This window comes from Ascaphus truei (assembly GCF_040206685.1).
Source record: "Ascaphus truei isolate aAscTru1 chromosome 20 unlocalized genomic scaffold, aAscTru1.hap1 SUPER_20_unloc_3, whole genome shotgun sequence".
Lineage (NCBI taxonomy): Eukaryota > Metazoa > Chordata > Amphibia > Anura > Ascaphidae > Ascaphus > Ascaphus truei.
In genome coordinates this window covers 458,362-478,779 of record NW_027453859.1, presented here as the reverse complement: position 1 = coordinate 478,779, position 20,418 = coordinate 458,362, and the positions used below count along the sequence as shown (strand labels likewise).

Genomic DNA, 20,418 nt, shown 5'->3' with positions numbered 1-20,418 from the left:
GCGTCACATTCGACTCTAGAATACTTTGGTATACAGAGGAGTTCATGGTCGACTCAATGACTGCAAGGTTCCAATTGCATCTCTAAGATCATTGCTGAAGTCTTTCCTCCTTGGCATTGTGTTAACACACACCTGAGTGCTCCAGACCAGCAAACTGCTAAAACTTCGGATTTTATAGAGGTGGTCACACTTGCTGGTGATCAATTAATCAGGGGCATTTGATTAGCAGCACCTGTCTGTTACTTAGCATCTTAATTCCTATGGAAGCAGTAAGGGTGTACTTAGTTTTTCACACATAGCTCCTCCATTTTGGCTTTATTTTTGTTAAATAAATCATGACACGGTGTAATATGCCATGTACACACACACACACACACACACACACACACACACACGTCATGCTCACTCTGACCTCTGACCTCTAACCCCTGCAGTCTCCTGGCTTCCATCGCCGCCCCCTTTGGTCCCAGCATGCACCTGGTGCCCTGGAACACACCACAGGACCGGCTGCAGACCCCCAATCTGAGCCAGGTAATGACACCCCTCCCTGCTTGATGTGACCCCTGACCCTCCGCGCTTGATGTGACCCCTGACCCTCCTCGCTTGATGTGACCCCTGACCCTTCCCGCTTGGTGTGACCCCTGACCCTCCCTGCTTGATGTGACCCCTGACCCTCCCCACTTGATGTGACCACTGACCCTCCTCGCTTGATGTGACCCCTGACCCTCCCTGCTTGATGTAACTCCTGACCCTCCCCGCTTGATGTGACCCCTGACCCTCCCCGCTTGGTGTGACCCCTGACCCTTCCCACTTGGTGTGACCCCTGACCCTCCCCGCTTGATGTGACCCCTGACCCTCCCCGCTTGGTGTGACCCCTGACCCTTCCTGCTTGGTGTGACCTCTTACCCTCCTCTCAACTTTATGTGTGACCGACAGCCTCCTTCTACCCCATGTGACCACTGACCCATGTGACCCCATTCTGTCCCCGAGGGTGACCTCTAACCTCCCCCCAGCAGCAGAAAAGCCCCTCGGTCCCTGCACTGGACACCCAGGGGTCTCCCGTACAAGCTCACAGGGGGTTTCTGCCCCCGCCTGCCGCGGGACTCACACACAGACGCTCCGCCTCCTGTGGCAGCGCCATACTCTCCGCTGCAGAGCATCGCGACGGCCCTGGCTCATCTGCAGAGCATCGCGATGGCCCTGGTTCCACTGCAGAGCATCACGCTATTCCACAAGGCTCTGCTGCAGAGCATCGCATTATCCGAGCACGAGTGGAGCCCGCCGGGGGAAACAGCGTTTACAAGAGCGTACTGGTGAGCACAACACGCGAAACAGATCTGTACAACACGCGACACTGTCTGTACAACACGCGACACAGGTCTGTACAACACGCGACACAGGTCTGTACAACACGCGACACAGGTCTGTACAACACGCGACACTGGTGAGCACAACACGCGACACTGTCTGTACAACACGCGACACAGGTCTGTACAACACGCGACACGGATCTGTACAACACGCGACACAGGTCTGTACAACACGCGACACGGATCTGTACAACACGCGACACAGGTCTGTACAACACGTGACACAGTCTGTACAACACGCGACACAGGTCTGTACAACACGCGACACAGGTCTGTACAACACGCGACACTGGTGAGCACAACACGCGACACTGTCTGTACAACACACGACACAGGTCTGTACAACACGCGACACAGGTCTGTACAACACGTGACACAGTCTGTACAACACGCGACACAGGTCTGTACAACACGCGACACAGGTCTGTACAACACGCGACACTGGTGAGCACAACACGCGACACTGTCTGTACAACACGCGACACAGGTCTGTACAACACGCGACACGGATCTGTACAACACGCGACACGGATCTGTACAACACGCGACACAGGTCTGTACAACACGCGACACAGGTCTGTACAACACGCGACACAGATCTGTACAACACGCGACACGGATCTGTACAACACGCGACACAGGTCTGTACAACACGCGACACAGGTCTGTACAACACGCGACACAGATCTGTACAACACGCGACACGGATCTGTACAACACACGACACTGGTGAGCACAACACGCGACACTGTCTGTACAACACGCGACACAGGTCTGTACAACACGTGACACGGATCTGTACAACACGCGACACGGATCTGTATAACACGCGACACAGGTCTGTACAACACGCGACACGGATCTGTACAACACGCGACACGGATCTGTACAACACGCGACACGGATCTGTACAACACGCGACACAGGTCTGTACAACACGCGACACAGGTCTGTGCAACACGCGTCACGGATCTGTACAACACGCGACACAGGTCTGTACAACACAGGTCTGTACAACACACGACACAGGTCTGTACAACACGCGACACAGATCTGTACAACACGCGACACGGATCTGTACAACACGCGACACGGATCTGTACAACACGCGACACGGGTCTGTACAACACGCGACACAGGTCTGTGCAACACGCGTCACGGATCTGTACAACACGCGACACAGGTCTGTACAACACGTGACACGGATCTGTACAACACGCGACACGGATCTGTATAACACGCGACACAGGTCTGTACAACACGCGACACGGATCTGTACAACACGCGACACGGATCTGTACAACACGCGACACGGATCTGTACAACACGCGACACAGGTCTGTACAACACGCGACACAGGTCTGTGCAACACGCGTCACGGATCTGTACAACACGCGACACAGGTCTGTACAACACAGGTCTGTACAACACACGACACAGGTCTGTACAACATGCGACACAGATCTGTACAACACGCGACACGGATCTGTACAACACGCGACACAGGTCTGTGCAACACGCGTCACGGATCTGTACAACACGCGACACAGATCTGTACAACACGCGACACTGTCTGTACAACCTCCGGCGCTCATTAAAGCAAGTGGCGTACGCCAACCGCCGGCGCTCATTAAAGCAAGTGGCGTACGCCAACCTCCGGCTCTCATTAAAGCAACTGGCACACGCCAACCTCCGGCGCTCATTAAAGCAAGTGGCGTACGCCAACCGCCGGCGCTCATTAAAGCAAGTGGCGTATGCCAACCGCCGGCGCTCATTAAAGCAAGTGGCGTACGCCAACCGCCGGCTCTCATTAAAGCAAGTGGCACGCGCCAACCTCCGGCGCTCATTAAAGCAAGTGGTGTACGCCAACCTCGGGCGCTCATTAAAGCAAGTGGCGTACGCCAACCTCAGGCGCTCATTAAAGCAAGTGGTGTACGCCAACCTCGGGCGCTCATTAAAGCAAGTGGCGTACGCCAACCTCGGGCGCTTATTAAAGCAAGTGGTGTACGCCAACCTCGGGCGCTCATTAAAGCAAGTGGCGTACGCCAACCTCGGGCGCTCATTAAAGCAAGTGGCGTACGCCAACCTCGGGCGCTCATTAAAGCAAGTGGCGTACGCCAACCTCGGGCGCTCATTAAAGCAAGTGGCGTACGCCAACCTCGGGCGCTCATTAAAGCAAGTGGCGTACGCCAACCTCCGGCGCTCATTAAAGCAAGTGGCGTACGCCAACCGCCGGCGCTCATTAAAGCAAGTGGCGTACGCTAACCTCCGGCTATCATTAAAGCAAGTGGCATACGCCAACCGCCGTCTCTCATTAAAGCAAGTGGCGTACGCCAACCGCCGGCGCTCATTAAAGCAAGTGGCGTACGCCAACCGCCGGCGCTCATTAAAGCAAGTGGCGTACACCAACCTCCGGCGCTCATTAAAGCAAGTGGCGTACACCAACTGCCGGCGCTCATTAAAGCAAGTGGCGTACACCAACCTCCGGCTCTCATTAAAGCAAGTGGCGTACGCCAACCGCCGGCGCTCATTAAAGCAAGTGGCGTACGCCAACCTCGGGCGCTCATTAAAGCAAGTGGCGTACGCCAACCTCGGGCGCTCATTAAAGCAAGTGGCGTACGCCAACCTCGGGCGCTCATTAAAGCAAGTGGCGTATGCCAACTGCCGGCGCTCATTAAAGCAAGTGGCGTACGCCAACCTCGGGCGCTCATTAAAGCAAGTGGCGTACGCCAACCTCGGGCGCTCATTAAAGCAAGTGGCGTACGCCAACCTCGGGCGCTCATTAAAGCAAGTGGCGTATGCCAACTGCCGGCGCTCATTAAAGCAAGTGGCGTACGCCAACCTCGGGCGCTCATTAAAGCAAGTGGCGTATGCCAACTGCCGGCGCTCATTAAAGCAAGTGGCGTACGCCAACCTCGGGCGCTCATTAAAGCAAGTGGCGTACGCCAACCTCCGGCGCTCATTAAAGCAAGTGGCGTACGCCAACCGCCGGTGCTCATTAAAGCAAGTGGCGTACGCCAACCTCCGGCTATCATTAAAGCAAGTGGCGTACGCCAACCGCCGGCTCTCATTAAAGCAAGTGGCGTACGCCAACCGCCGGCGCTCATTAAAGCAAGTGGCGTACACCAACCGCCGGCGCTCATTAAAGCAAGTGGCGTACGCCAACCGCCGGCGCTCATTAAAGCAAGTGGCGTACGCCAACCGCCGGCGCTCATTAAAACAAGTGGCACACGCCAATCGCCGGCGCTCATTAAAGCAAGTGGCATATGCCAACCTCCGGCGCTCATTAAAGCAAGTGGCGTACGCCAACCGCCGGCGCTCATTAAAGCAAGTGGCATACGCCAACCGCCGACTCTCATTAAAGCAAGTGGCGTACACCAACTGCCGGCGCTCATTAAAGCAAGTGGCGTACGCCAACCTCGGGCGCTCATTAAAGCAAGTGGTGTACGCCAACCTCGGGCGCTCATTAAAGCAAGTGGTGTACGCCAACCTCGGGCGCTCATTAAAGCAAGTGGCGTATGCCAACCGCCGGTGCTCATTAAAGCAAGTGGCGTACGCCAACCTCCGGCTCTCATTAAAGCAAGTGGCGTACGCCAACCGCCGGCGCTCATTAAAGCAAGTGGCGTACGCCAACCTCCGGCTCTCATTAAAGCAAGTGGCGTACGCCAACCTCCGGCGCTCATTAAAGCAAGTGGCGTACACCAACCGCCGGCGCTCATTAAAGCAAGTGGCGTACACCAACTCCCGGCGCTCATTAAAGCAAGTGGCGTACACCAACCGCCGGCGCTCATTAAAGCAAGTGGCGTACGCCAACCGCCGGCTCTCATTAAAGCAAGTGGCGTACGCCAACCGCCGGCGCGCATTAAAGCAAGTGGCGTACACCAACCGCCGGCGCTCATTAAAGCAAGTGGCATACGCCAACCTCCGGCGCTCATTAAAGCAAGTGGCACGCGTCAACCTCCGGCTCCCATTAAAGCAAGTGGCGTACGCCAACCTCGGGCGCTCATTAAAGCAAGTGGCACACGCCAACCTCCGGCGCTCATTGAAGCAAGTGGCGTACGCCAACCTCGGGCGCTCATTAAAGCAAGTGGCGTACGCCAACCTCGGGCGCTCATTAAAGCAAGTGGCGTATGCCAACCGCCGGCGCTCATTAAAGCAAGTGGCGTACACCAACCTCGGGCGCTCATTAAAGCAAGTGGCGTACGCCAACCTCCGGCGCTCATTAAAGCAAGTGGCGTACGCCAACCTCCGGCGCTCATTAAAGCAAGTGGCGTACGCCAACCTCCGGCTCTCATTAAAGCAAGTGGCGTATGCCAACCTCCGGCTCTCATTAAAGCAAGTGGCGTACGCCAACCTCCGGCGCTCATTAAAGCAAGTGGCATATTCCAACCGCCGGCGCTCATTAAAGCAAGTGGCGTACGCCAACCTCCGGCGCTCATTAAAGCAAGTGGCATATGCCAACCGCCGGCGCTCATTAAAGCAAGTGGCACACGCCAACCCCCGGCGCTCATTAAAGCAAGTGGCATACGCCAACCTCCGGCGCTCATTAAAGCAAGTGGCGTACGCCAACCTCCGGCGCTCATTAAAGCAAGTGGCGTACACCAACCTCCGGCGCTCATTAAAGCAAGTGGCACACGCCAACCGCCGGCGCTCATTAAAGCAAGTGGCGTACGCCAACCTCCGGCTCTCATTAAAGCAAGTGGCGTACGCCAACCTCCGGCGCTCATTAAAGCAAGTGGCTTACACCAACCTCCGGCGCTCATTAAAGCAAGTGGCTTACACCAACCGCCGGTGCTAATTAAAGCAAGTGGCGTACGCCAACCGCCGGCTCTCATTAAAGCAAGTGGCGTACGCCAGCCTCCGGCGCTCATTAAAGCAAGTGGCGTACACCAACCGCCGTCGCTCATTAAAGCAAGTGGCACACGCCAACCGCCGGCTCTCATTAAAGCAAGTGGCGTACGCCAACCGCCGGTGCTCATTAAAGCAAGTGGCGTACGCCAACCTCCGGCTATCATTAAAGCAAGTGGTGTACGCCAACCTCGGGCGCTCATTAAAGCAAGTGGCGTACGCCAACCTCCGACGCTCATTAAAGCAAGTGGCGTACACCAACCTCCGGCGCTCATTAAAGCAAGTGGCACACGCCAACCGCCGGCGCTCATTAAAGCAAGTGGCGTACGCCAACCTCCGGCTCTCATTAAAGCAAGTGGCTTACACCAACCGCCGGTGCTAATTAAAGCAAGTGGCGTACGCCAACCGCCGGCTCTCATTAAAGCAAGTGGCGTACGCCAGCCTCCGGCGCTCATTAAAGCAAGTGGCGTACGCCAACCTCCGGTGCTCATTAAAGCAAGTGGCGTACGCCAACCTCCGACGCTCATTAAAGCAAGTGGCGTACGCCAACCTCCGGCTCTCATTAAAGCAAGTGGCACACGCCAACCGCCGGCTCTCATTAAAGCAAGTGGCGTACGCCAACCTCCGGCGCTCATTAAAGCAAGTGGCACACGCCAACCTCCGGTGCTCATTAAAGCAAGTGGCGTACGCCAACCTCCGGCTCTCATTAAAGCAAGTGGCGTACGCCAACCTCCGGCGCTCATTAAAGCAAGTGGCACACGCCAACCGCCGGCTCTCATTAAAGCAAGTGGCGTACGCCAACCTCCGGCGCTCATTAAAGCAAGTGGCGTACGCCAACCTCCGGTGCTCATTAAAGCAAGTGGCGTACGCCAACTGCCGGCGCTCATTAAAGCAAGGGGCACACGCCAACCGCCGGCGCTCATTAAAGCAAGTGGCACACGCCAACTGCCGGCGCTCATTAAAGCAAGGGGCACACGCCAACCGCCGGCGCTCATTAAAGCAAGTGGCGTACGCCAACCCCCGGCGCTCATTAAAGCAAGTGGCGTACGCCAACCTCCGGCGCTCATTAAAGCAAGTGGCACACGCCAACTGCCGGCTCTCATTAAAGCAAGTGGCGTACGCCAACCTCCGGCGCTCATTAAAGCAAGTGGCGTACGCCAACCTCCGGTGCTCACTAAAGCAAGTGGCGTACGCCAACTGCCGGCGCTCATTAAAGCAAGGGGCACACGCCAACTGCCGGCGCTCATTAAAGCAAGTGGCACACGCCAACTGCCGGCGCTCATTAAAGCAAGGGGCACACGCCAACCGCCGGCGCTCATTAAAGCAAGTGGCATACGCCAACCGCCGGCTCTCATTAAAGCAAGTGGCGTACGCCAGCCTCCGGCGCTCATTAAAGCAAGTGGCGTACGCCAACCGCCGGCGCTCATTAAATCCCTTTACAGCAGAAACCCGCGGGGCCGGATCCTTCCTCTCGCACATGAAACTGGGGGGCCGGGGGGGGGGGTGAGTGGGGGCCACGCAGAGATTCCTGAACCAGGAGTGCAGCATTACCCTTCATAAACTGCAGGATAAAGCCCCTGCCATCATTGTGTCACTGTGTGTTATTGTGTCACTGTGTGTCATTGTGTGTCACTGTGTGTCATTGTGTCACAGATCAGCAGTCAGGATAAGGCCCCCGCTGTCATTGTGTCACTGTGTGTCATTGTGTGTCACTGTGCCACTTTGTGTCACAGATCAGCAGTCAGGATAAGGCCCCCGCTGTCATTGTGTCACTGTGTGTCATTGTGTGTCACTGTGTGTCATTGTGTCACAGATCAGCAGTCAGGATAAGGCCCCCGCTGTCATTGTGTCACTGTGTGTCATTGTGTGTCACTGTGCCACTTTGTGTCACAGATCAGCAGTCAGGATAAGGCCCCCGCTGTCATTGTGTCATTGTGTGTCATTGTGTGTCACTGTGTGTCATTGTGTCACAGATCAGCAGTCAGGATAAGGCCCCCGCTGTCATTGTGTCACTGTGTGTCATTGTGTGTCACTGTGCCACTTTGTGTCACAGATCAGCAGTCAGGATAAGGCCCCCGCTGTCATTGTGTCACTGTGTGTCATTGTGTGTCACTGTGTGTCATTGTGTCACAGATCAGCAGTCAGGATAAGGCCCCCGCTGTCATTGTGTCACTGTGTGTCATTGTGTGTCACTGTGCCACTTTGTGTCACAGATCAGCAGTCAGGATAAGGCCCCCGCTGTCATTGTGTCACTGTGTGTCATTGTGTGTCACTGTGTGTCATTGTGTCACAGATCAGCAGTCAGGATAAGGCCCCCGCTGTCATTGTGTCACTGTGTGTCATTGTGTGTCACTGTGCCACTTTGTGTCACAGATCAGCAGTCAGGATAAGGCCCCCGCTGTCATTGTGTCACTGTGTGTCATTGTGTGTCACTGTGCCACTTTGTGTCACAGATCAGCAGTCAGAATAAGGCCCCCGCTGTCATTGTGTCACTGTGTGTCATTGTGTGTCACTGTGTGTCATTGTGTCACAGATCAGCAGTCAGGATAAGGCCCCCGCTGTCATCGATCTGATCCTGAGGAAACATCACATGCTGACCCCGGGGTCACAGGAGCTCGTCCAACTACTGCCAGGGGGCAAAGGTCAGACTCCCCAAATCCTCTCTGATGATGCCTCCCTGTAAACCCCACCCCCACCCTCTGATTGGCCGTGTCCTGATCATGTCACACTGTACCCCCGCCTCCTCTCTAAATGGCCATGTGCCCTGATGATGTCATATTGTAACTCCACCCCCTCGCTCTGATTGGCCCTGCATCTTGATGTCACACTAACGCCTCCTCTTTCTCGGATTGGCTCGGCTTAGTGATGTCACACTGTAACCCCTCCCTCTCTGATTGGTCCTGTATCCTGATGTCATGCCCTGTACCCTAACTCCTACCTTCTTCTCCCACAGAGCTGGTGATACCCAGCACAGCTAACGTCTTCTACGCCATGAGCTCGACATGCCAGGACTTCCTGCTGCGCCTCCGCCAGGCTCCCCCTCCTGCAACCCCCACAACTACTCGGCACCCTACCCGGGCCCAAATCAGCGCCACCTTCCCCAAAGTCAAGGCCAAGGCAGAGGACCTGGCTAGGGTGCTCTTCTGAGGGACAGGAAGTGACATCACAAGGGAGTGCCTACTCCGCAGGAAGTTACAAGGGACATGGGCTCTTCAGGTGGTGACATCGTGAGGGCTACAGCTCTGCAGGAAGCGATGTCAGAGAGGAGGGTAACAACTCCACAGGAAGCGATGTCAGAGAGGAGGGTATCCTCTCACTGATGTCACACGTTACTCGTTCAACAGGAAGTAATGTCACAGGTCACTTGCTACACCAGAAGAGACGTCACCAAAGCTGACATCGCCAGCCACTAGTGCCTTTTCACTACAGGAAGTGATGCAGTAATGTCACAGTGTCCTTCTCTGGCACAGGAAGTGACATCATACCATGTTATTATCGGTGCTGTTTAGCGCTTTGTACACTATCAATAAAACACTATGTATCATTCATTATCGTGTGTGTGTGTGTGTGTGTGTGTGTGTGTGTGTGTGTGTGTACACAGCTCTTTTTTATTTTTTTTTCATCCTCCCATCTTCTGGTCGTCATTGTCACGATTACACCATTAAACTATTCCGTATTTTAATCATCCGGTACACTAAGGGTTAATGTACATTTTTAAAGGACCTATTTACAGTAAAACAAGGGAACGTTTAAATGAGGACAACTTGTTTTATTGGGGGGGGGGGGGGGGGTCAGAATGACCCCGCCAGTTTCCTGTGTTTATAGCCAAAAGTGGGGTTATCGAAGAGTGACCTGGTCTGGGATTGTGGGGTGATTAAAATCAACCCTTGTTGACAGTGGACGTAACCAGATGCGCACGGTGACAAAGTTCACCTGGCATTTTCCTTACACATGAGATATTTGCATTAGACAGTGGGAATCAGACTTAGGTGAGACGCTAGAGGACGAGGTATGGGACAAGATCATACAGGGAGCGGCGAAAAGTTCCATATGTACCACATTAAAGGAGAACGCATATAAAGTCCTTATGCGCTGGTACTACACCCCGTTAAGGTTAGCTAAATTTGTCAGGGGCCACTCCCCTCTCTGCCCAAAGCAGTGCGGGGAGGTGGCGGACTTGCAACACATGCTGTGGTCGTGCAACAGAGAGGCCCCGGTTTGGGAACAAATTCGAGATTGGCTACAGAGGATTCTTGGTTTGGAGATCCCAGAGGATTCTTGGTTTGGAGATCCCCCTACGCGTTTCGTCCGTAAAGGACTTTCCTTTACGGACGAAACGCGTAGGTGCGTCCCTACCATTGTTGTTTAAGTTCTGACCATTAAAGTATCTTTTTAATACTATTCCCTGTCTGGAGTTACCCTCATTTTGGCGATCCACTAGTTGGTATGCTGCCAAGAAACGCTGCTGTGCTCCTCTACACCCTTGCTGCTTGTATCCATTTTGAGAGGACAGCACGCTGGACCGGAACCACTCATCAAGGACACCACCAAGGAAGGTAAAGGGCCTAGGCCGATTATTTCATTACCCTCCAGTGCTGGACTGTTTGAAGTATTTCCCCAGGGTGTTAAATACCATTATTAGGAGACTTTATTTTGGGGTACCCGCGTGGGCACCACCAGGCCTCTGGTTTCTCACCCTGGGATGTTATGGATTTTATGGATTATTCTACATGTCCTTGAACTTGGATCCAATATGATATATATTATTATCATTAAATCAATGAGCTATCTATGGTGAAGCACCAAAAAAACTACACACCTATCTATGATATCTCAGGTGATAGCAACAAATGCGTTCTCCTTTAAGGACAGTAAGATGCGACAATACGTAGCGATGGACAGGTAGGCAGACAGCAGATGACAGTCCCGACCACACTCAGGGTAGAGATACGCAGGGCACAAGCAGAACCCCTCCGAGACAAAGTTGGAATAAGACACCACAGAAACCCAAGACGGATCCAGAAAGCCACAGCGATCGACATCTTACCTCGCAAAAAGACTCCTCATGTCCACCCCCCCCCCTTCTCCCCAGGCCCTTTGTCAGGTATGTCTGGTGTGTCGCGTCTTAGGCTAAGGCCCCGGTCACGACGCTGTAACGCGCGCCTGCGCTTTTGGCGACGCGTTCCGGCGATTCCCCGGTCTGCAGCTCACTGCAGGAGCAGAGACCGGGGGGGGCGTGGCGGAGGAGTGACGGGGGCACGGCCATGACGTCACCCGGCAGGTTCGCCCTCATTGGCTGAACCGCCGGGGGGCGTGCCTAATCGCTCGACGCGATTGAGAGCTTGAGAATTGAGAGCAGGAGTAGCTCTCGCGCGAGCGCTGCGGCCCCCCCTCGCAGCGGGCCCGGCGCCATTGCGGGGAGGGCTCTCGTGCTCGCAGCTGTGGGCAGCGGGGGCAAGGCCTAATATGTTAGGTAATTCCCAATGTTCGTCAAGTTCATTACGGTGTTATTTGTTCTATTAAGAAAAGAAACGGTGTACTCTACAATGGGTTGTATTGTATTGTATTGTATGTCTTTATTTATATAGCGCCATTAGTGTACATAGCGCTTCACAGTAGTAATACATGTGGTAATCAAATCAATAACAGATAATATAAATAACAGATCATGGGAATAAGTGCTTTAGACAGGTGAGAGGCAGGAAGGCCGGACAGCAGGAGGTTACAGTAATCAAGGTGGGAGAGAATGAGGGCCTGAGTCAGAGTTTTAGCAGTCGAACAACTGAGGAAAGGGCGTATCTTAGTTATATTGCGGAGGAAAAAGCGACAAGTTTTAGAAATGTTTTGAATGTGAGGGGCGAATGTGAGAGAGGAGTCGAATGTGACCCCTAGGCAGCGTGCTTGGGCTACTGGGTGAATGATTGTAGTTCCAACAGTAATGTGGAAGGAGGTAGTAGGGCCAGGTTTGGGAGGAAGTATGAGGAGCTCTGTTTTAGCCATGTTGAGTTTAAGGCGTCGGAGGGCCATCCAGGATGATATAGCAGAGAGACATTCAGAAACTTTGGTTTGTACAGCAGGTGTAAGGTCAGGTGTTGAAAAGTATATTTGTGTGTCGTCGGCATAGAGGTGATATTTAAACCCAAAAGATGTTATTAGGTCACCTAGAGAGAGTGTGTACAGAGAAAAGAGAAGAGGTCCCAGGACAGAGCCCTGGGGTACCCCCACAGAGAGATCAATAGAGGAGGAGGAGGTGTTAGCAGAAGAGACACTAAAAGTACGATGGGAGAGGTAGGATGAGATCCAGGATAGAGCTTTGTTCCGAATACCTAGAGTATGGAGAATGTGGAGGAGAAGAGGGTGGTCCACTGTGTCAAATGCTGCAGAGAGGTCGAGTAATATGAGCAGAATGTAATGACCTCTGTCTTTGGCAGCATGGAGGTCGTCAGTTATTTTAGTGAGGGCTGTTTCGGTGGAGTGAGCAGTGCGGAAGCCAGATTGTAGAGGGTCTAGGAGAGAATAGGTGTTGAGAAAATGGAGCAAGCGAGAGAATACAAGACGTTCAAGTAGTTTAGAGGCAAAAGGCAGGAGGGAGACAGGTCGATAGTTAGGAAGACAGGTAGGGTCAAGCTTGCTGTTTTTGAGTAATGGTATGACTGTTGCATGTTTGAAGGAGGATGGAAAGGTTCCAGAGCAGAGGGAGGAGTTAAAAATGTGTGTAAGCGTAGGGATTATAGTAGGAGCTAGAGGTTTTAGGAGATGGGAGGGAATGGGGTCAAGAGGGCAAGTGGCAGAGGGAGAAGAGGAGATCAACAGCGACACATCCTCCTCTTCTACCTAAAACAGACATCCTAATCTGAACATCCTGCTCACCAAATGGTTTCCCCCCCCCTCTGAACTATGGAATCTATGCAAACTAGTTGGCATCTTCCATATGCCTGCGCTTTCTGTATAGAACCTTATACAGTAGTAAACATTAAAACACAATATAAAGTACACTTCCTTACAGAATATACTTTGGGGGACCTTATACATATAAGGGAAATAAATTGAGGAGATTTGGGCTTGGAATCCCTATCTGAGCTGGGGCATGGAAATGCTAATCCACATGTAATTCACATGCTAATTCAGACTGCCTTTTGTCACCAACCTGGGTTTAAATCACAGGACAAACACAATGCATTGCAGTTTTAAAACACAGAGAACCAACATGTAGACACAAGAGCTGGCACTCCACCATCTGCACCTATCATGTGGGGTTCTAACCTTCTCTAAGAAACCAGCTAAGAATACCTTGCTGGCAGGCAAGACAGGTTAAAATATTCCCCCCCTTTCCCCTCATGTCCCAGACGCCCCTGTCCTGCAGCTATTTCTCATAAGAGGCCACCCATACAAGGCAACCCACTTACAAGCTGACACAGGCAGTTGCAGGCCCATGAGGCAAAGGGAATACACAGAGAATGCATTAACTAGCCCACTGGGCTTACACAGTTAACCCCACATGCACAGTTCCTAGTTTATAACCCTATGGGGGACAGTATAACAGAGGAACAGAATTACAGGCAACACAGTAAGGTGCAATATTAGACCCAAGAGCTGACACACTCAGCCCATACTATATGGTTTTAGGGGCAGCCAGCTGGGCTCCACCTTTATTAAGGAAGGCCGGCTACGCCGACCGCGACAATCACTTCCGTCACACTTTTTCGTTACAACACAAGAGATTTTTCCTATCAAAACTCTGTAGGTTCCAGCAAAGAAGTTTCGCTTCAAAAACTATTTTGTCTCCCCAAGCCTTACAAATATAATTAGAGATTGACATGGGGCGGTGAGATTGAAGGTGAGCTTATTCAGTTCCCATTGCAGGGGATTTAGGATAAAAACCATGCATTTGGGGACATGACATTACAACACCACAAGACACGTGAATTCTCACAGTCCAAACTCCAAAGGCCGCTTTTGGGAAGGACATGACGTTGTGCATTGGCAGTGGCAGATTTCCTATGAGACCCGCTAGGCCTAGGGTGGAAATATTTGGGGCTGACAAAAATGTCCGCACCCATATGCAGATGCCGCGCTCTCTGGCCTATCGGGCCTGATGGGAAGGCACTTACCTGGTGCCGCCCTCCTTCCGAATCGCAGCGTCATAACGCCACACACAGCGTCTTGTTGCCATGGAAACGTGACGTCGCAATGTCAAATTACATCATGCCGTCGTGTCGCCATGGCAGCACGACGCCGTGTTACGTTCGTGGCGTCATTTGATGCTAAATTTGGAAGGATTGCGGCAGCACGTTGGAGGCGGCACCAGGTAAGAGCCTAGCACCTCTAGACGTAAGATCCTTTGAATTATCCTTGGCGCTGGCAGCGAGTAGAGGTATATTGTGACGGATTGAGGGGAGATATTACTGGTTTTAGGGACCCAGCGGGGAGATAAGAGGTTAATACACACAGCTAACCTCGTCACCTGCTCACAGGTGTACGGTTTGTGAGTCGTATTTCTCTTCTAACCTCTTGGAATCCAGATGAGTTCTATCTTTGTCCAACGATGGACAACCTTTCTGCCATATGTACGGCCCCCGCAATTTGAATTTTTCCCCCGTGTGATGTCGCAGGTTTTTGTTTTGTTTCGAACCCATTTACCATTCATTCTTCTTCCTGTCTCTTCCGGTAATATCTGAATATGGCTTTCTGTGTGTGAATTCTCCTCCTCTATACCCCACCTCTCCCCCTCTCTTCCACACCCATACGCGAGGCCAGGCAGGATACACGGGTCACACCCATACACGAGGCCAGGCAGGATACACGGGTCACACCCATACACGAGGCCAGGCAGGATACACGGGTCACACCCATACGCGATGTCGGGCAGGATACACGGGTCACACCCATACGCGAGGCCGGGCAGGATACACGGGTCACACCCATACGCGAGGCCAGGCAGGATACACGGGTCACACCCATACGCGATGTCGGGCAGGATACACGGGTCACACCCATATGCGAGGCCAGGCAGGATACACGGGTCACACCCATACACGAGGCCGGGCAGGATACACGGGTCACATCCATATGCGAGGCCGGGCAGGATACACAGGTCACACCCATACGCGAGGATCCATACGCGAGGCCGGGCAGGATACACGGGTCACATCCATACACGAGGATCCATACGCGAGGCCGGGCAGGATACACAGGGCAAGCGCTTTTCTCTTGAACCTTCCACGACGTCTCAACACAAAAATGGAAAGTGATCCAAGGATCTCTCAAATAATCTGTGTGCATGCCATGGTGAAATAAATCAGAATAAGCGAGTAGAATGGATGTAAATGAAAGATAACATTTAATACAATCAATAAAATAATGCAACTTTTAAAAATGGGAGGGAGGAGGGGGCGAGTAAGGTGGATGACCAGATAAGGTGACCAGTCAAGCTGACTTCAAAGATCAGGAGTGAAATACTCAAAGCTGCAGTAGATCATATATTAGTAACACGTACTGCAATAGTTCTTGTATGAACTACTCCCTTATTCTCATTTATTACAACATAAATATGGGCACACTATTAGACATGCTTGGATGCCTTCCCATTTGGGTTATGCTTTATTTTATGTCTCAATAGTGTAGCACCTTATTAACCAATTACGGTATACCTTTAGGTCTGAGCAGGCATTTTTTCCTCTCTCGTAGTCAACAGGAGAAGATTCCCATGAAAGTTTGTCTCGTTTATACCAGATGCCTCCATCCCATCTCATTCTCCTATTGATCTCATTCAGAAGGTTCCCACCCATTGTTGCTCGTCGGCCAATGCAGCCATCGTCTTCCACTTCTTCCGGTTCTATTCCATCTATTCTGATCTTAGCAGATTTGACACGCTTGTTTAAAATCACCTTGGTCTTGATGATACCCCTACGGAGACCACTTCCTTACTCGCTTCGGCGACTTCTCACATTTGTTGCTGGAGATCTTCTGGACTTGTGGCAAAAATACCAACGTCCTCTGCGAATCGCAGGCGAACCAAATATTCACCGTTTATTTTTATTCCTTTCCCTTCCCAATCCAAAATGGATGATGGCTCTCAAAAGTTCTTTATAATATCAGTGTGCGCTTCTTCAACACACTGTCTTCTCAATGCATGTAGGACCGCTGGGGTGTAGACAGAACCCAATACGTAATCTACTAACCATATGCCAAGTGGGAGATCGTACTCATTACTTTGGGCAACCAATTCTTGTCTGACTTGGATGTGGTCCATTGTGTTTTATCAACTGTCAAATCCCGCTTGTCCTCTAAGCTGGGCAAAGTCTGAGGTCTGTTACATCCGAATAATGGCTCGCTTCGTAAAAATCTTGTATGTGATTGGAAGTAGCCCGATTGGTCGGCAGTTCTTGGTCTTCTTTTTAGTGGATGAGGATAACGATGGCATGGCGCCGTGCTGAATATGTTCTTGTTCTTCCAGCCGCATGTAGAGAGTTGTGCAAGGATTTTCTCTACTTCTTCCCCAGCTTCTTCCCAGATTTCACTTGTAATTCCATTTTCCTCTGGAGCCTTCCCATTCTTCATGGGTTTTATTGCTTTTGCTACTTGCTTAGGTCTAAAAGAATAGAGAGAACCGCCTTGTGATTTGGGCTGACGTAGGTCATTAGAGAATGTTGTGAGGGAAGTTCGGCTGAGGGGTTAGGATGGGGTCCAGACTGGAGTATATAATGAAGAGCGTGAGAAGGAAGTCCAGCATGTGGGCATCAATGAGTAATTCAACACGTTTGGATGCAAATAATAGAAAGGAGATAGGGTTGAGCAAATATACCGGTACATCGTAATACCGCCATAAAATCTGCCGGAACGCCGATATGGGAGGTTATTTATTAATAATCGGAAACGTGGGAGGGTTTCTGTTATCGGCCAACCTGAAGATGGGATGGTAGCTGGATGGGAGGCGGGATCGCGAGGCTTCTTCAGGATGCGTGGGACAGGCGCAAGCGTGATGAAGGAAGTGAGCCTGTGCTCAGAGAAAGGTGGAGGAGGTGTGAGCGGGAGGTGTGCGCGCGGAGGGGACGCGAGTGGGAGGTGGTGTGTGGAGGGGACGCGAGCGGGAGGTGGTGTGTGGGGAGGGGATGCGAGCGGGAGGTGGTGTGTGTGGGGAGGGGACACGAGCGGGAGGTGGTGTGTGTGGGGAGGGGACACGAGCGGGAGGTGGTGTGTGTGGGGAGGGGACACGAGCGGGAGGTGGTATGTGTGGGGAGGGGACACGAGCGGGAGGTGGTGTGTGTGGGGAGGGGACACGAGCGGGAGGTGGTGTGTGCGCGGAGTGGACGCGAGCGGGAGGTGGTGTGTGGAGGAAACGCGAGCGGGGAGGTGTGCGGAGGGGATGCGAGCGGGAGGTGGTGTGTGTGGGGAGGGGACACGAGCGGGAGGTGTGCGGAGGAGACTTGAGCAGAGGGGTTCAGGAGTGCAGGTTGTAGTGAAGATTGTGTGGGTGGGCGAAGGAGGGTTGAAAGTTGAAACCGGGGGTTGTGCATCGGAGGACATGGTAGATATGAAGGAGTAATGTGTGTGTGTGTGTGTGTCACACAGTGACCCTGGGACACCATATGACCCCATTACAGAAATGGCATGACAAAGCGTGTACTTAACATGTTTTTATTACATCACAAACGCAGATACATGTACAAAATGTCCTGACACCAGCCTGCCTCGGCTGGGAAAAGAGAAAGCAAGGGGAGGGAGGACAGGAAGGCTCCTGGGGTATGTTGGGAGGGAGACGAGGTCGTCTCCTGGGGTATGTTGGGAAGGAGACGAGGTCGTCTCTTGGGGTATGTTGGGAAGGAGACGAGGTCGTCTCCTGGGGTATGTTGGGAGGGAGAAGGGGTGCTCTCCTGGGGTATGTTGGGAAGGAGACTAGGTCCTCTCCTGGGGTATGTTGGGAAGGAGACAAGGTCCTCTCCTGGGGTATGTTGAGAGGGAGAAGGGGTGCTCTCCTGGGGTATGTTGGGAAGGAGACGAGGTCCTCTCCTGGGGTATGTTGGGAAGGAGACGAGGTCCTCTCCTGGGGTATGTTGGGAAGGAGACGAGGTCCTCTCCTGGGGTATGTTGGGAAGGAGACGAGGTCCTCTCCTGGGGTATGTTGGGAAGGAGACGAGATCCTCTCCTGGGGTATGTTGGGAGGGAGAAGGGGTGCTCTCCTGGGGTATGTTGGGAAGGAGACGAGGTCGTCTCCTGGGGTATGTTGGGAAGGAGACGAGGTCGTCTCCTGGGGTATGTTGGGAAGGAGACGAGGTCGTCTCCTGGGGTATGTTGGGAAGGAGACGAGGTCCTCTCCTGGGGTATGTTGGGAAGGAGACGAGGTCCTCTCCTGGGGTATGTTGGGAAGGAGACGAGGTCCTCTCCTGGATTATGTTAGGAAGGAGACGAGGTCCTCTCCGGGGGTATGAAGGAGATGAGGTCCTCTCCTGGGGTATGTTGGGAGGGAGAAGGGGTGCTTTCCTGGGGTATGTTGGGAAGGAGACGAGGTCCTCTCCTGGGGTATGTTGGGAAGGAGACGATGTCCTCTCCTGGGGTATGTTGGGAAGGAGACGAGGTGCTCTCCTGGGGTATGAAGGAGACGAGGTCCTCTCCTGGGGTATGTTGGGGGCAGGCTATGATTAGGGTTATATACCAGGGGCAGATCCTCCCCCCTCCTGTGAGGGTAATATGAGGTCTTTATGCCCCGCTGCTCACGCCTTCAGCTGCCCCTTGCCCGTTACTCTCTGGTATTCCTGCTGCAGTTTGGTAAGAGACGTCCGGTGCTGATCCGAGCGCTGATCCAGATCCTTCATCAGGGTCTCGTGTCTCTTACTGAGAGGGAGAGACGGCGAGGGTTATATACTGCAGTACACTCTCTCACCCTCACTCACACATCTCTCCGGTTATATACTGCAGTACACTCTCACACTCTCACACTCTCACACTCTCACACTCTCACACTCTCACACTCTCACACTCTCACACTCTCACACTCTCACACTCTCACACTCTCACACATAGAGACGGGGAGGGTTATATACTGCAGTGTGGGTGTCACTGTGTGTGTACGGGCACACACACACACACACAAACACCCCTACACCTGGATAAATATTGCAGTCTGCATGTCACCATGTACGGGCAGTAATCTATACACACACACACACACACACACACTCACATCTCTCCGGTTATATACTGCAGTCTTTTAGTCACTGTTGATTTCGCTTCGTCCAAATCCTGTTTCACAAGCACAGGTCCGATGAGCTTATAGATTGTGTTACTGTCATCCAGCACCGCGAGCTCCTGCAGGAGGAATATACCGGGTTATACTGTGCGTGTACATACACACACACACACACACACACACTGCCATCCAGCACAGAGCTCCTACAGGAGGAATATACCGGGTTATACTGTGCGTGTCCACACACACACACACACACACACACACACACACACACACACACACACACACACACACACACACACACACACACACACACACACACACACACACACACACACACACACACACACTGCCATCCAGCACAGAGAGCTCCTACAGGAGGAATACACCAGGTTATACTGTGCGTGTACACACACACACACACACACACACACACACACACACACACTGCCATCCAGCACAGAGCTCCTACAGGAGGAATATACCAGGTTATACTGTGCGTGTACACACACACACACACACTGCCATCCAGCACAGAGCTCCTACAGGAGGAATATACCAGGTTATACTGTGCGTGTACACACACACACACACACACACACACACACTGCCATCCAGCACAGAGCTCCTACAGGAGGAATATACCGGGTTATACTGTGCGTGTCCACACACACACACACACACACACACAATCACACACACACTGCCATCCAGCACAGAGCTCCTACAGGAGGAATATACCAGGTTATACTGTGCGTGTACACACACACACACACACACACTGCCATCCAGCACAGAGAGCTCCTACAGGAGGAATATATCAGGTTATACTGTGCGTGTGTACACACATACACACACACACAAACACTGCCATCCAGCACAGAGCTCCTACAGGAGGAATATACCGGGTTATACTGTGCGTGTCCACACACACACACACACACACACACACACACACACACACACACACACACTGCCATCCAGCACAGAGAGCTCCTACAGGAGGAATAC

The 20,418-nt window shown here is 52.6% G+C and overlaps 2 protein-coding genes across 13 annotated transcripts in view; one reads left to right on the top strand and one right to left on the bottom strand.

Moving 5' to 3' along the window:
• Positions 1-9,766, top strand: part of RGL2 (ral guanine nucleotide dissociation stimulator like 2) — a 64,228-nt gene extending 54,462 nt beyond the window's left edge. For 4 of the 8 annotated variants that reach the window (XM_075580943.1, XM_075580941.1, XM_075580939.1 and 1 more), the window contains 4 exons: positions 435-531; positions 1,014-1,313; positions 8,752-8,860; positions 9,172-9,766. In XM_075580943.1, coding sequence (XP_075437058.1) covers positions 435-531; positions 1,014-1,313; positions 8,752-8,860; positions 9,172-9,365 — 700 coding nt within the window. In that variant the 3' untranslated portion in view covers positions 9,366-9,766. Of the gene's footprint in view, positions 1-434; positions 532-1,013; positions 1,314-7,871; positions 8,161-8,751; positions 8,861-9,171 lie in introns of those variants that run through there. The other 4 variants (XM_075580942.1, XM_075580940.1, XM_075580946.1 and 1 more) reach the window with 3 other exon arrangements.
• An 8,075-nt stretch (positions 9,767-17,841) lies between these two features.
• Positions 17,842-20,418, bottom strand: part of PFDN6 (prefoldin subunit 6) — a 17,263-nt gene continuing 14,686 nt past the window's right edge. For 4 of the 5 annotated variants that reach the window (XM_075580934.1, XM_075580935.1, XM_075580937.1 and 1 more), the window contains exons 4-5: positions 19,399-19,523; positions 17,842-19,049 (exon numbers count right to left, since the gene is read on the bottom strand). In XM_075580934.1, the coding sequence (XP_075437049.1) occupies positions 18,929-19,049; positions 19,399-19,523 (246 nt within the window). In that variant the 3' untranslated portion in view covers positions 17,842-18,928. The remainder of the gene's footprint in view (positions 19,050-19,398; positions 19,524-20,418) is intronic. The other variant, XR_012790604.1, reaches the window with a different exon arrangement.